At 50.7% G+C, this 15446-nt stretch overlaps 1 protein-coding gene across 4 annotated transcripts; it reads right to left on the bottom strand.

The window, feature by feature from the left end:
* Positions 1–1376: 1376 nt before the first annotated feature.
* Positions 1377–10748, bottom strand: Snx20 (sorting nexin 20). 4 transcript variants are annotated; one of them, XM_047528984.1, is made up of 5 exons: positions 10612–10646; positions 10009–10123; positions 6879–7017; positions 5315–5466; positions 1377–4114 (listed from the first exon to the last, which is right to left on the bottom strand). In XM_047528984.1, exons 3-5 carry the CDS (start codon positions 7006–7008, stop codon positions 3446–3448), a joined length of 951 nt encoding a protein of 316 aa, XP_047384940.1. In that variant the 5' UTR covers positions 7009–7017; positions 10009–10123; positions 10612–10646; the 3' UTR covers positions 1377–3445. The 4 variants fall into 4 exon arrangements, with proteins under 4 accessions (XP_047384940.1, XP_047384941.1, XP_047384942.1 ...); XM_047528985.1 differs by lacking the exon at positions 10009–10123 and having other exon boundaries at positions 10612–10748; XM_047528986.1 differs by lacking the exons at positions 10009–10123; positions 10612–10646 and adding an exon at positions 9501–9598.
* Between the last annotated feature and the right edge of the window lie 4698 nt (positions 10749–15446).

Raw genomic sequence — 15446 nt, 5'->3', positions numbered from 1 at the left:
ATGGCCGTCCCCGGCAACCCACAGTGGATGAAGACATCGTGCATGTGACCAGCAGAAACTCCAGTGGACCCACAGGCTAAGGCTGTTGGAAGAACTGGGAGGGAGCATCGAGTGTCATCAGGAAAAGATGTGCTGAGTCCCAAAGCTGCCCCCTTTTTTTCTTTCCCCCTGCCTCTGGATTTATTTATACAAATAGCACAGGAGGACACCAGTCCCCATAGACAGGGGCTCAGGGGTCACACCAGTCCTTCTGTCTCACATTCACAGAGGTCTTTACTATGGAGCCTTCGCAGGGACCTGGGCACCCTTGGGGGCGGGAGCCGGAGCTGGAGCTGATGCTGGTACTGGAGGTGGAGTTGCAGCTGGGTCTTGGCTTGGGCTTTGGTCTTTGGCGTGCAGAGCCTGCGCTCCCTGGCCATGTGGGCACGAGCACCTTCCTGTGCTTGGGATGAGCAAGCACAGCAAGGCGATCAAGTTTGCAGCCGGCGCCCTTTGGCTTGACCTCCCTAGGCTTCACCAGGGCCTTGGCAGCCTCAGCACGTGCACTCAGGGCCTTGGCGTTATTTGCCTGCATCTTTTTTAGGTCCTTCTTGTGCTTCTTGGCAAAACGTTTATTTCTCAGGAACTTGGGGGTCTACCTCCTTAAGAGATTCATCCCTGTGATCGGGGTTTCTTGATGCCATTTCTGTGCCATTTTTGGGATTGGCTGTGCATGGTGTGGTTCTTGGACTTGGCCATGTCTGCATCGTAAGCTGCTGCTCCCAGAGCGATTGAGCCCAAAGCTGCCCTTCATGACCAGTCCTTCTCAGAAAGCTGGAATAAATCCTACCTGAGTATTATGTCTAGAGCCAGCCCTTCTTCAGGTGATAATGATGGGGAACACTCCTCTGTGATTTTGTAGGTCCTTTCTACTCCACGTAGGTATTTTCTCTGTGAGTGCATCACACACACACACACACACACACACACACACACATACACACAGCATACCTTTGTGATTTCAAGATGCACATTGTATTCACCTTTCAGTGCCTTATGCTCCTTATTGACCTAGATCCACGTTGACTTCCTTCAGAGAGAACTTGCGTTAGCAGTTGCAGGAACACCTCCATGTGAAACCACTTTAACACACTGGCTCTGCTGGAGTTATTTTGGACCACACTGTGTGTACTCAGCCCCCAAACGTGGGTGAGCACCAGCTTGCAGTCCAAATTCTCAGACTTCCCATCCTCTACCCATGCCAAGATTGATTCATGCAAATATCTTCAATGTCCCTCACTGCATAGCAGTTGTCTTGGTCTTTTTTTTTTTTTTTTTTTTTTTTTTTTTTTTTTTTTTTTTTTTTTGCTGTAACCAAATAGCACAGACTGGGAAATTTATAAAGAATAAATATTTATTCAGCTCATGGTTCTGGAGGCCCCAAGTCTAGGGGCTGCTCTAGTGAGGGCCTTCCTGCTGGTGAGGATGCAGAATCCCATGGCAGGGCAGGGTATCCCAAGGTGAGACAGCAGGTGTACTAGCTTGGGTCTCTCTTCCTCTTTTAAAGTTGCTAGTGCAACCATGTGGTTCCCACGCTAATGGCATCATTAATCCTAATCACCTCCCAAAGGTTCCACCTCCAAACACCACAGATTACGTTTCAGCCCTCTTTATACCTCACAATGGGGATTAAATTTCAGCATGAGTTTTGTAGGGACGTTCCACCCCTTACAGTTGGTTTATCTTGCATTGACTCTCATATTGGGGATCCAACTCTTTGGTCTCCCAGTCTTCTGGAATGTCCTATTAAACTCCTCAATGTTTTGGCATTTTTTTTCTTTCTTAGTGAATATTTGGTGCATTTCACGACTAAGAACATCTTATATTTGATGAAATTTATAGTTTCATTATGATCTTCAACGTTACAAATACAGCCACAATTTTTTTTTTTCATTTGACACTCTAATTTCCCATATACCCTGTTTTTCAAGAAGTCCAACATCTTCCTGCTTCCAGAGTCCTTCTGCTGGAGCAAACAAAGAGCTTGCTTTGTCCAAAGCTGTCTGTTTAGTTCACCCTCAGAACCCAATTGGCCCATACAAGATTGCCACAAGGTGTCGCTGTTGAACAGATTTGGTGCAGTTCAGTGAATGCTTGTCCACGGCTACCTTGACATGGGTCAAATCCTGCACTGGCCACAGTGGTGTCCCCCCATTAAGGTTCCCAAATTCTGGCCTGATAATTTTGGCCAGATAGTTTAGGTCTTCAGGGGCTTCCAGGCTCAAGTACACCTTGGACAAAACCAGCCTGAACCATTAGCTCAGGTCATTGGTCCAGACTCCCCTTCACCAGCCTCTGGTGTCCATAGTGTGAGTCCTTTCCTGACAGTAGGCCTCAGCAGTCCTTTCCTGACAGTAGACCCCACACCACCAAAAAGTTCCAGGAACTTTGTACCTCAAAAGGAGAACTGTTGAGAATTCAATCGCTTTTCTACCCAGAATATTCTTGTTCTGCTTCCTTCCATGGCTATGTCTACTTACCCAGGGAAGCTATTCAAGAAAGAGCTTCCATATGAGTGAAAATCCACCCTTGGGCAATGTGTTCTAGCATCCTATCCAGAGAAATCATTGACAACGTCCCTTTCTAAAAATGCCTGTCATAGAATCTTATGACATGATTGCTTTCTGGCTTAATATCCTCCTCCCACCTTGCAAAGAATGGTAAACAACCTTCACCTTAGGGGTTCCGTGTGGGAACAGGAGGGGCAATAGGAGAGATTTTGAATTGCCAAGTGAGGTCTACATTCTAAGGGGAAGAGCCAGAACATTAGGATAATGGGTGGGTCTGGGGTTTTTTTGTTGTTGTTGCTTGTTTGTTTTTGGTACTGGGGACTGAATCCAGGGGCACTCAACCACTGAACCACATTCCCAGCCTTTTTCGAATTTTATTTAGAGACAGGGTCTCGCTGAGTTGTTTAGAGCCTCACTACGTTGCTGAAGTTGGCTTTGAACTCACAATCCTCTGCCTCAGCCTCCAGAGTCCCTGGGATTTCAGGCCAGAGCTACCTCACTGAGCTGAGTGGGTCTATTTATAAGCGTAGGAGCAGCAAAGACAGACCCAGGGCAGCAGGAGGAAGACCCCTGCCAGGATATTACCTGTGCTTTGCCCATGATATGTGATATAAACCTGTCCTCCTGCTTCCCACAAAAACATCAGTGAGGTTCATATTACTCTCCAACATTTTTTACAGCTAGTTTTGTGGTTCTGAGACGAAGGGAGCCTGGCATCTAGGGAACATAAGATACAAAAGCAGGATCCCAGGGTGTCCTAAGAGCACCTCTGTTCAATACAGATCACAGGGACTTGTCTAAAATCACCCAGTAACTCGGAGCTCCACACAGGCCCTCCCCTGAAAAACGAACCCCACACAGCCCACCTGGCTTCCCTGCCAGGGTGCCTGGCTGCCTCAGGACAGATACTCCCGCACCGTGAGCTCCTTGAGGGTGAAGCCCCGGTGGGTGGGCCTCCGGAGCTGGCTCTCCTCCAGCCTGCCCTGCAGGGACACGAAGTCCTTGCCCAGCACGTAGGCCAGGCGGACCATGGCGTCCAGCAGAGGCGCGTAGTAGCGATGGCCCTCCCGGGCCTGCAGGCACCGCAGGGCCCGCTCGCCGGCCGCGAAGGCCTCGGCGGGGCGCTCCAGGTCGCGGTGGCACACCAGCATGGCGCAGAGCGCGGGGACCACGGCGGTGGGGCAGTGGGCCGTGAGCTTCTCCTGCAGCGGCACCACGCGCACCAGCAGCTCGAGCGCGCGCGGGTACTGGCCGGCGCGCAGGCAGCCGAAGGCCTCGCACAGCTCAGGCCGCGTCAGGAAGTCGGCGAACTCGCGCGAGCGGCGCACGCAGCGCATGGCGTAGAGCTGCCCCAGGTACTCCTTGAGCGCCAGCTTGCGCTGGCAGATCATCTCCTGCGAGAAGTTCCCGGTCAGGTGCTTCTTGGGGAACACCACGTCCTCCATCTCTTCCCGGAACGTCTTCAGGAGGCTTTTCTGGAGCTTCTCAAAGTCGGAATAGCGCCGTTCCAGCACAGCTTTGTTGCTGTCAAAGCTCCCCGTCTGGATGACGACGATCTGGTACATCTGCGGCGGAGAGGGGTGGGGGGCACACCTTTGACTAACGTCCGAGCGGGTTTTAAATGACGGAACCCTGGCAAGTGACAGTGATGACGAGGACACCCTGAAAATGGGTTCTCCTTATAAGCAATTCTGTTCCAATGGCCCTCGGCATCCTCTGAGCTGGGAAGGGACGCATGACAAACGTCCACCCTGCAATAACAAATCAGCACCCTGGAGGCAGCTTGGAAGAAAAACCACAGGAACCAGCCCTTGCAGGGGGCCTGGGGACCCTCGTGGCTTTACATCATCAAAGCTGGGCCTCTGCGTTCTGAACCGGGAAGCCTGGGTCAGAGCATCCAGTACACACAGTGGTAGTGATGTGACAGTCAGGAAATTATTGTTTGAATTCTCCTCCAAGAGAGTACTGGTTAAGGGTGAAGACTCTGGAGCCAGACTGCCTGGGTTATAATTACAGCCCCATCACAGTCTAGCTGTGGGGTCTTAGGTAATTCATCCTCTCTGAGCCTCACATTTCTCAACCATAAATTGATGATAGGAATAGTCCCTCATCCATTCATTCATTCACTGGGTGAGGATTAAATGAGTTAATGCACTGGGACCACACAGAACTGCGCCAACATGCGGTCTGCATGCTGAGAGCTATTGTTACTGTCCTGGTTCCAATTAAGTGGAGACGAGGGGTCCCGTGGCTCTGACATCTTCCTAACACAGGCTAGGATTTCGGTCTAGCAAAGACAGCAGCCCCCAAGCACAGAGCTGTCTGTGGCCCTAGTCACCAGCCAGAATTTAATAACAGCATTTTGCTTTGTTGTTTACATTTACGATTGTATTCACTTTTCCTTATGCCACGTGATAGTAGCCTTCCATTTAAATATATTCAGTGTTTTAAAGAAATGATCCAATTTAAAGGAAAAAAATTAAGTAAACAGTAGCAAATGATATGAGGTTAGGACAAATCTCCAGTGGAGCAGGGAGGAGATGACTAACACCCGATTACTTGGGCTTCAGTTGGGCTATTTCTTAGGAGCAGGAATCATGACTCATACATCTCTAATCTTCACAGAATTTAGCACAGTGCTCTTTGGCCGTTTCTCTGCAAGAACACTGAGTTAAAGTCTATCAACCCATTTCATGATTGGGAAAGTCGAGGTCTTGCCTAGGGCAGTTTGAAAGGGGCTCCGTCATTTCCCCATCTCAGCTTACCACAAACTTGGAGACCGTTCTCTCCTCGATGCGGGCTGAAGAGATCTCAAAGAGCAGCTTGACATGCTTCCAGCGGCCTTTCTCATTCTGCCAGTACGCCTGCAGCTCCCGGGTGGTCATGTTGGAATTGGAGCTCTGGCTGCTATGGGCATCTGGAAGGACAGCATCCTTAGAGACCTGCACCAGGTCTGTGTACGTTAGAGGCAAGGGTTTAGGGAGGTGGCTGGGTTTGGGAAGGGGCATCAGGATTCCGGAAGAGCAGTAATTCTCCCCCTCTGGTCACCCTTACATTTATAAAATTGAGTGTGTGTAGGGGGGTGGTCATCAGCCAGACCCCTGCATCCAAGTGGGCAGAATTCACCCACTGCTGACAACTGTAAGTAGCCGATCACCCAGCTGGTCTCTCGACTGTGAAGTGCAGCATGGCAGGTTGCATTGGTCCTTCCAGCCCGCAGCTCAGCTATTGTGAAACCCTGTGCTCCTGACAAGCGCAGACCCTGGCTCGTCTGCACTCCCTGCAGCGCTGACTGTCGGGGCTGCCACAGGACCCTTGAGCGCACGCCAGAGCGGCGGAGGGAGCTGCCTAGATGCTGTGTTCCCACCTCAGCCGGGCCACCCTCCTCGCCTCCACTCATTGTCCATGTGGCCTGTTTTTTCTCACGTGTGCCTCTTGTCTCCTTTGAATCCAATCCTCCTGTTTCCCTATCTAGAAACCAGCAGTTTCCTAAACCTCACTTGAGGCCTGACCCCTCTGAGAATCTTGAGGAAGCTTAGAATCTTTCTCTACTAAAATTGTGCAAGTAATTGTGCTTTTTTTTTTTTTTTTTTTGGCAAGGGTCATGAACCCCAGATCCCTGGCCCAGCGTGTCCACCCAAGTCTCCGTGTCACTTCGACTGCTCCTTGGCATTAGAGGCTTTCCCACCTTGTTCCAGGAGCCGTTTTGTGGCATTTCTAATTGTTTTTCATGGGTGTTTCTCTATTGAACCGGAGGACCGTACAGAGGGTTTGTTCCTCTTTCTCTGCGTTGAGCACGGCAGGTTTTCAATGGCCCCATCTTGAATGATTGCAGGAAGAGATTAGTTCCAGGAGGTGGCGCTATGGTAGGCATCAGTGCCTGGCCTGGGGCCATTGGCACGCATTGTTCTGGAACGTGGTACTGGCTTTCTAAGGGAAGCACCTATGACTCTCACCTCCAGGACTTTCTGGGCCATAGCGACAAGCTGATAGCCCGTCTTCCTCGCCCCTGGGATGCCACAACTGTGGGACACATTCCACATGCCCTCCTAGAGGATTCCCTTTGGGAGTGAGCCTGTTACCTGCCCGAGTCCTATGCTGATTGGTACCCTGTTGGCTCCCTGCCTTTCCCGTCCTCGTTTCCTGTCCCCTGCCCTTGCCTCCTGGTCACCTCCCATATAAACAACCAGTACCAAACCTTGTCTCAGGGTCAAGTTAAAAGAGCTGCCAGGCTGTCCTGTGCAGCCATTCACGGTAGGCACCCACACTGGTACTTCAGGTATCTTTAAACCTCTGTCCCTCTCACAGAGCCCCAAGCCTCAGGCCCACCTGAGCATTCTCCAGGTCCTGGACTTGGGAGGTCTGCGTCTGTAGTGGGTGCTTCCTGCTTGGTTTTGGCAGCACACTGGGTAACGGGTCCCGTCCAGCCAGGGCTGCCAGGGTGCTCAGGACGTGCCATGTTCCAAGGCTGCCAGGGGTGAAGAGAGAACAGTGAGCGTGCACTCATGCTGGGAATCCCGGAGGTTGCCGGGTCCCTGGGATACACATCGTATACTCTGCTGTCAGGCAGAGGGGAAGGACAACACTCCCTCAGCTGACCCTCCACTGCCCACCCAGGTGCCAGATCCAGACCTGGGTCTACCTCTCTGCGGGACAGATGGTTCCAAGGTGACATAGACCCTTCTATCCTGTACTATCAAGTTGCTCTTGATTTTAAATGAGGTGACTTAGAGCCAAGGTAATGGCTTTAACGATTACTTGGGAGGAAGATGCTGGCTTGTCCAGATAAATGTCCCAATGCTCAGTTTTAGATTACTCTCTGTGTTTGTATGTGTGTGTGTGTATCATCTATCATCATCTACCATCAATTATCTATCTACCAATCATCTATCATTTACTATCTATCATTATCTATCATCTACCTACCATCTATCATTATCATCTACCATCTATCTACCAAGCTTCTATTATCTATCATCTATCATTATCTATCATCTATCATCTACCTATCATGTTACCTATCATCTATCATCCATCATCTATCAGCTATCTATCATCTATCTACCAATCATGTATCATTTATCCTAGCTTCTATTTCTCTATCATCTATCTATAATCTATATATCATCTATCATCTATTTATAAGCAAATGTTTACTGACAGCTTATTATGCCCACTTCTTACTTAGTTGTTCTTCATACTCCCTATCTAATTTGCTGCCCACAAAAATCTATCATTTCCCTTAAATACCAGGTGAGGAAACTGAGGTCTAGCCCGAGGTCACGTGGCTGGTGAGTGTACCTACCGAACAAAGTGGAATTTGTTTCAAACACTTGTAATGTGCTGACTGTGCACTCCACATTCAACGTGCTCACTCTCACTTCATCGGACCCCCGTCGGTGAGAGGGACTGTCTCCACTTTGTGATGAAATAACTGAGATTTAGAGTTGCCCAAGAGCAAGAGCTGGTACCTGGTGCCAGGATACACACCCCACCTGGCTGACTCTGTCTTAGCAGAGGCGAGTGAGGAGGGCAGGCAGCAGGCTATGGAGTCCAGTTGATGCCGTAACTCTGTTCATGACCCAGATTAGTAAATGAGATGGTCTGGAAGCCAGAAAGTTACTCGGCTTCTCTGGGCAGCCATGTCCCACCACACGGGCCTAATAGCAGACCCATCTCCACCCGGCTGGTGTGTGATAGTTGGGCGGACCTGTAAAGCAGCTGCTCAGGCGGCACACACACACCGGGTCCAGTCGTCCCTGTTTTTATGATCTGGTATGTGCTAGAAGCTTTGAGAAATAGTTGTGAGATAAATGACTCAAAACTAAGGTGTAAGCTGGAATAGAATTCCAGATACCGCACTTTGGAAAGAGGGCAAAACATTTGCTCAGATGGAGCAAGTAGCTGGGCACCATTTAGGCTGAAGAATTCAAACTCAGGAGGGTGCAAGTGACTCCTACCAGGCTTTATCAGGACCTGCGGACACGGTGGCAGTGGGGGTGAGGCCAGCTGGCACTTGAACTCTGGACTGTTGGGTTCCAATCCCTGGGTCTGAACCTCTAGGCTGACCATGGCCTAGAATGAAGCAGGGCCATTGCTGCCTTCGCGTCCCCTGCGTTTCCTGGGGGTCCCTGCTCTGGGGGTGAGAGCCTTCCTCATTTGGCCTGGCTTGGGGAGAGTGAGGTCAGTTGGGGCTGGAGCCCATGCTTCTGGGGACAGCTCTTACTGCGGAACCCTAAAGGAACCCTGGGCCATCCTCTAGGTGCCCAGCTGGGGAGTTGTCCAGTGGGTGCCCCAGGGCCCTACATCTGACCTCTCCTTTTACAGATGAGGAAACTGAGGCACAGACCAGGGGCCTGGCTGGCCCGGGGCTGCGCAAGCTCAGGCTTGCTGTAGCTCGTACACCTCGTCTATCTCTTTCTGTCCTCAAGGAGTCAGGAGACGCAGCCTTCCATCCTGACCAACTGTGGGTTCTTGGGCAAGTTATTTACTATCTCTAGGTAAGTTACTATTTCCCCACCTGAAAAGTGCGGCCTCAACCCTGTCCTGCTGGTAAGTTGATGAATGGCTAGGGATGGGTCCTCTGTAGTGTGTTAAGTGACCAAGCAAGGTGGCGGTGGTCACATGCTCTCTTATCTAATGGACTCTTGGTAACTGGGATTCCTTGGGGGCCCAGTATTTCCTGTGGGCATGCCTCTGTGTCTGCCTCAGTTAGCTTATCTGTTAAGTGGGTGATTGTGAGTGGAGTTGACCTCAAAGGTCCCAGCCCTCCACTTCTGCTTTCCTGGTTGGGTAGCTAGTTCCAAGTCGGAAGCAAGGTGCAGCTTTCTCAAAAACTTGAAAGATCCCAGAAATAATGCCTGGACTGGAAACTTCAGTAAAGACCTAAGAAAGCTGAAACCAGGGCTTAGAATGAAAATCAAGTTCAAAAGCCAAAGCCAGCTCACTTACGTTTCTCTATGGGGTTGCCTGGAGCCACCCATTTAAAGAGGAGTAGAAAGGGAAAAGTCATGCCCTGGTGCAACCATGGGGTCTTGGGCAACTTCCCATCCATGTCCAGGCCTCAGTCTCCCCACCTGTGAAATGGGTCAGTAATCCTGTCACTGGAGGCTCTGTGGGGACAGTCACACAAGGGATTCTGTGGACTCATCCTTTTGTTCCCCATGGCCTCTGCCACAAATATTTCCAGACTTTACTACAAGACACTGAAATGTTGGGGGCCACCTTGGCCCAGGGGTCAGAGCAAGAGCTGGTACCTGGTACTCAGACACACACCCAACCTATCTGTCTTTGTTTCAACTTTCCAATCCCTTCACCCTCCAGCTCTGTGTGCATGACAGTCATCTTCCTCCTCCTTGACTCCCGGGTTCCCTGACCCTCATTCCCTGCTTCGAGGACTCCCGCCAGGTCTAGTCCTCCTCCTCATGGGCACCCAGGGCCACTGCAGAGCCCATACTACCTTTCTGAGGGAGCTGCAGAAGACTTTCCATTTGGGATGAGTCTGGTGGAGTGAAATAAAGCTTCCTGGCCTGGAGCCACAAGAATTTGGGACTTTGGTTGTGCAGCTGCTGTCACTGGAGAAAAGGAAGCACCATTGGACACCTGGACATTCCCTGAGAAGCCTGGCCAGTGGCAGGGACTCCGGAATGAGTGTGCATCAGAATGTCCTAGTGGGGCGGGGGTCCCGGGAGCTCGTTCAAAAGCAGATTTCCTGGCTCTCGACACCCAGAGAGTCCCATCTCGTTCTGGGGTGAGCCCTGGAGTTTGTGTCGTGTACAGATTCCCTGGGGCTACGCTGATGCAGGGTCCTGATACTGCTCTCTGGAAACAGGCGTAGTGACTTATTCCCCAGGACCAAGGGGGCTTGGCTGAGTGTCTGGCATTTCAGAGGGACTTGAGGTGCTGGGAGGGGGCTGTTCCCTGCTCTGCCTCAGTGTGCTACCGGCTGTCAGCAACCCTTTTCTCTCCCACCCTCCCCCCGACAAGTTCAGAGGGGTCACAGGAGGAAGGGATGGAGACCACAGTGGGCAGAGGTCACCTGAGCTCAGGCTCAAACACTGACCTGAGGTCTTCTGGCCCTGTGTGCGTCCAAGTATCCAGGAGAGGGTCATATGGCCCCTTATGTTCTCTGCTCCAAGCTCCGGCGAGTGGTTGAGTGTTGGTCGCTTTGCTAAGTTCCCTGTTTGAAAACAGGAAATAGGCTGTATGACTTGTTCCTGGTTGCCCCAGCTGATTGGCTGGTGAAGGGTGATATTTAGAAGCCCGCTGACAGACAGCCTGTGGTCTCCTTTGGCAGCCCGCGGGGCGGGGCAGTGTGGTGCAGGGCCAGACCTAAGATTCTAGGTTGGCCTCCCTGCTCAGCAGCCCAGCTCCCCTGAGAGGCCCGGAAGATCTCTGACATTCAGACAGTAGGTCCCAGAGCCCTTTGTTTTAGTCCTTTTCTGATGCTATGATAGAAGACCATAGACTGGGACAATTATAAAGACAAGAAGTTTTTCTTAGCTCACAGTTCTGGAGGCTGGGAAGTCCAAGGGCATGGTGGCAGCCCTCACGTCTGTGAGGGCCTTCATACTGCTTGTGTCATAACATGGCAGAAGGTGAAAGGGCAAGGAAGTACTTGCAAAAGAGAGCCCAAGAGGGCACCGCCTCTCCGTCTAGTTAGCCACTCCCACAATAATTGCAGTAATCCGATCTGACCCATGACCCCATCTTCTCTCATGACCCTCATGACCCAATCACCTCTTTTAAGACCCCACCTTCCAACCCCATCATGCTTCCAAAACATGATTCTGGGAGGCATTCGAACCATAACACTCTTCAGCATATATTATTCTACCCTCTGAGCTTGGCGTGATGGAAACCATCGTGCCCCATAACAGATGGGCAAACCAAGGGTCAGCACACAAAGATGGTGGACGTAGAGTCAGTGCGTGATGTCCATGGGTAATGCCGTGGTCTCAGATTTTCATCTGGTGCAAAGTCGAAAGTACCCGGGAAGTTAACCCCTGGGCAGCCATGTGATCCATGGCCCTCATTATTTGTGCCTTAAGGGAAAGAGTCTGGGCAGGAAAACAAAACAAAACAAAACAAAATAAAACCCTGGCTGCCTCCTCTCCACCATGATCTCCACAGCAGGGGTAGCCACGGTCCTGATTCCGATGATGGTTACCTCCTTGCTCTAGGGATTTGCCACCTATGAATAGATCCCTCCACATTCCAGCTTCATTCTACTCATTTGTGAATTTTATATACATTGAGCCATATATGCTGTTTGTGTTCTTTGGCATCTTGCTTCTTTCATTCAACATTTATGTGTGTAAGATTCAACAATTTGTGTGTGTGTGTGTGTGTTTGTAGCTGGAGTTTTAAAAAAAATTTTCTGCTGTAACATTTCTACATTATTTTAAGGCATCACTATTTATCCTTTTTTGGGTGTGTTGGTGCACATTTGAGTAGTTTCTAGGATGGTGTGTTAGTCATCTTTTCGTTGCTGTGACCAAAATACCTGACAAGAACAACTTAGAAGAGGAAGTCAGTTTTGAGCTCACAGTTCCAGAGGTGCAGTCCATGTTGGTGCAGCCAACTCACTTGCTCTGGGTCCAAGTGAGGAGCATCCTGGTAGAAGGGTGTGGTGGAGGAAAGCTGCTCAGCAGTGAAAGAGGGAGAGAGAGAGAGAGAGAGAGAGAGAGAGAGAGAGAGAGAGAGAGAGAGAGAGAGAGAGGGAAAGAGAGAGAGAGAGAGAGAGAGAGAGAGAGAGAGAGAGAGAGAGAGAGAAGCCGAAGCCAGGATGAGTTATAATCCCCAACAACACTACCAGTGACCTACTTCCTTCAGTTGTAGACCATCCAGTAGTCCATTCAAATTATTAATCCATCAATAGATCAATAGATCAATCCACCAATTTGGTTACAACTCTCTTAATCTAATCATTTTACCCCTGAACATTCCTGCTTGATCTAACGTGAGCTTTTCCAGGGATATCTCATATCCAAACCATAACACATGACCATCATGATCAATGCTGCTGGCAGAATCACATTTATCCAGTGCGCGTGGTTATTGCCGGTGAGATTGCTGGGTCTTCGCGTGGGAACAGTCTCTGCTGAGCTGGATTACTCCAAATTGTCTTCTAGCACGGCTGTACCTTTTTGCATTACCACCAGGACCATCTGGGGGGGTTCCAGGGGCTCCACCTTCTCACCCACACTTGATGTGGTCGGTATCATCTTTTTAAATTGTTCTCATTCTGATAGGCATTCACTGGTATCTCATTATGGTTTCAAGCTGCATTTTCCTAAAGAATAACAAGGTTAAACACCTTTTCTTGGGCTAATTTCCCATCACTATCTCTTCTTCACTGATGTGTCCATTCAAATCCATTGCTCATCTTTTATTGAATTGTTTTGAATGGTTTGGAGGTATTTTTTTAGGTATTCTTTATTTGTGGGGTGGATACCGGGGATTAAACTCAGGGGCACTCAACACTGAGCCACATCCCCAGCCCTATTTTGTACTTTATTTAGAGACAGAGTCTTACTGAGTTGCTTAGTGCCTTGCTTTTGCTGAGGCTGGTTTTGAACTCTCGATCCTCCTGCCTCAGCCTCCTGAGCCGCTGGGATTACAGGCGTGTGCCACTGTGCCTGGCGATGTATTCTCTTTGTTTGTGTGCTTGTACATCCTTTTCCCTCCTGCGGTTTGCGTTTGTACTTACTTAGTGGGATCTCATGATGAAGAGAAGCTGCCAGCTCTAAAGTGTTCCACCTTTTCCTTCGTGGCCAGTGCTGTGGAAGGTTCTCCCTTGTTGACTTCTACACCAACATCACAGTCGGTCACAGGCCATGAGTTAAGATGTGGAAAGCGTTTACAACAGTGCTGCTGTTCTGTGCTGCCCAAGTGCTGGAAGTCATTATCATTCTAAAACCTTCAGTCTGTCTTTCTCTTCAGGGGCTCTAGACTGCACCTGTCTGTTCACCTACTAGTCTTGCTTATTGAAATGACCATCGGATCCCGCTTCTCTGCAGTACCGTTGCTGTCAGGGGTGTCCGCATACGGAATGGTCTGTTTTGGGGAAGAGCTCAAGGGGACTACCATGCCAGGTGTGCCCCCGGCTGCTGGCTGGGGAGTCCTTGGGTGCTCCTTTGTCTCTGTCTGACGTCGCCTGCCAGAGGCCTGGCTCGGTGGCGATGGAGAGTCATGGAAAGTGAGACTGATCACCCACTCCTCTCTTCTGGACTTCCCGGTTTCCTCGCCTGGTCTCTGCCCAGGCCTGGGTGTGTAGATGCGGCACAGACCCAGCCTTTCTCTGCGGCCTGAGCAGCTCCTGCCCAGGAGTCGGCGACCGCAGGGGAAAGAGTGTGCGGCGGCCACTGCTTCCTCTTCTGGGGGCAGGAGATGCTCTTTGGAAACCCCCAGACGTGGAAGGCTGCCTGGCTCGTGTCAGAAGGATCTAGCGAGATGGAAGCGACTGGAGGGCTTTGTGCCCGGCCACCAGCCAGTGCTGGCTTTCATCTTAGCTCAGATGGTAGAGGACTGGTCAGGGCAACGTCTCCATCCATGCGGGCACCCTGGCCACAGGCTCGGTGCCTTACACCACTAAGGTCTCACTGTCCTGGAGGCCGCAAGGTTCAAGGTCAGGTGCTCACAGATTCAGTGTCCTGGTTGACAGATGGCCATCTTCTCACTGTGTCCTGCATGGAAGAGGGAGGGCACGCCTCCGTCAAGATCTGTCACTGTCTCGGGGTCTTTTTTGAAGCATACCTGTCTGGTTCCGGGGTGGGGGCTCCACCTCACCACCTGATCACCTCCCCCAGGCCCTGCCTCCTAATACCATCACATTGGTGTTAGGATCTCAACCCACAGATTTGGGAGGACTCAACCCATGACAAGCAGAGAAGGTTCCACGAGTCCCTCACTGCAGTACTGAAGCCAGACAGCGAGGAGGGGTGCCAAGGGGCACCGAGGAGTAAGGGGAGTGCTGGCATCTCAGAGTCTGGGTGCCTTCGTACAATGCAAGGTCAGAGCAGACCTCCCTGCTGGGACCCTCCTGGGGCTTCTGCCACAGGCAGGATGAACCCAGCTCCCCACCCAGGCCTCTGACTTGCTGCTTGTTCTGGCCCTGACCTCGCTAGGTCCTCTTCTACCACCACTCACCCTGCTCCCCAGAGCTGCCCTGGACGCTTCTGATTGTGCAAGCTCGTCCTGTTCCTCTAACTGGAAATACCCCATTTTTTTTTTTTTTTTTTTTTTTTTTTTGGTTCTTTCCATGATGGACTCTCACATCCTTAGGCCACGGCTTTACTGTCTCTCTCTGCCTGCCTCTGTCATGATTTGTCATTGTTTCGCTTATTTGTTTACTTACCAGTTGTCTGTCTCAAATGTCATCATGGTGGGGACTTTACCTGTGTCAGTGTTTTGTCCCCAACACCCAGTGCAGTGCCCGCCACCTGGTGGGTGCTGGTGAGGAAGTGGAGCGTGAGCGACGGAGTGGGTGAGTGTGGAGCAGGGTCCTGGGCTGGAACTCTAGAGGAGCCCAGGCTCACAGTGAGACTCTGGGCCGGCCACTTCCCCTCTGAATTCTGGTTTTCCTAATTGCAACCTGAGATTAAATCAAGCCCTCCTGGCACAAAAGCATTCTCTTTGAACAAGTAATCGAGCACTAGAAATTCCTGCTTACTGCCATTCCAGATTCGGACTCGCTTGGGACCATGGTATTGAAACACTTGCTTTGAAAAGTTCGTCAGGAATCCATCACCCACCGGCGTGCCTCCCCAGGTGTGGTGTAGCAAGCCCGAACTGGGGAGATTGTTTTGCAGATGACGCAAAACATGGTCCTATTGATCTCGTTTCCCATAGCTGGTGTGTGTGCAGAAGCAATTACAAAGATTTCAAAAGTCCTGA

This window comes from Sciurus carolinensis, chromosome 16, assembly GCF_902686445.1.
Source record: "Sciurus carolinensis chromosome 16, mSciCar1.2, whole genome shotgun sequence".
NCBI classification, from domain to species: domain Eukaryota; kingdom Metazoa; phylum Chordata; class Mammalia; order Rodentia; family Sciuridae; genus Sciurus; species Sciurus carolinensis.
Note: the sequence above shows the minus strand (reverse complement) of the source record. Positions and strands in the feature narration are given on the sequence as shown.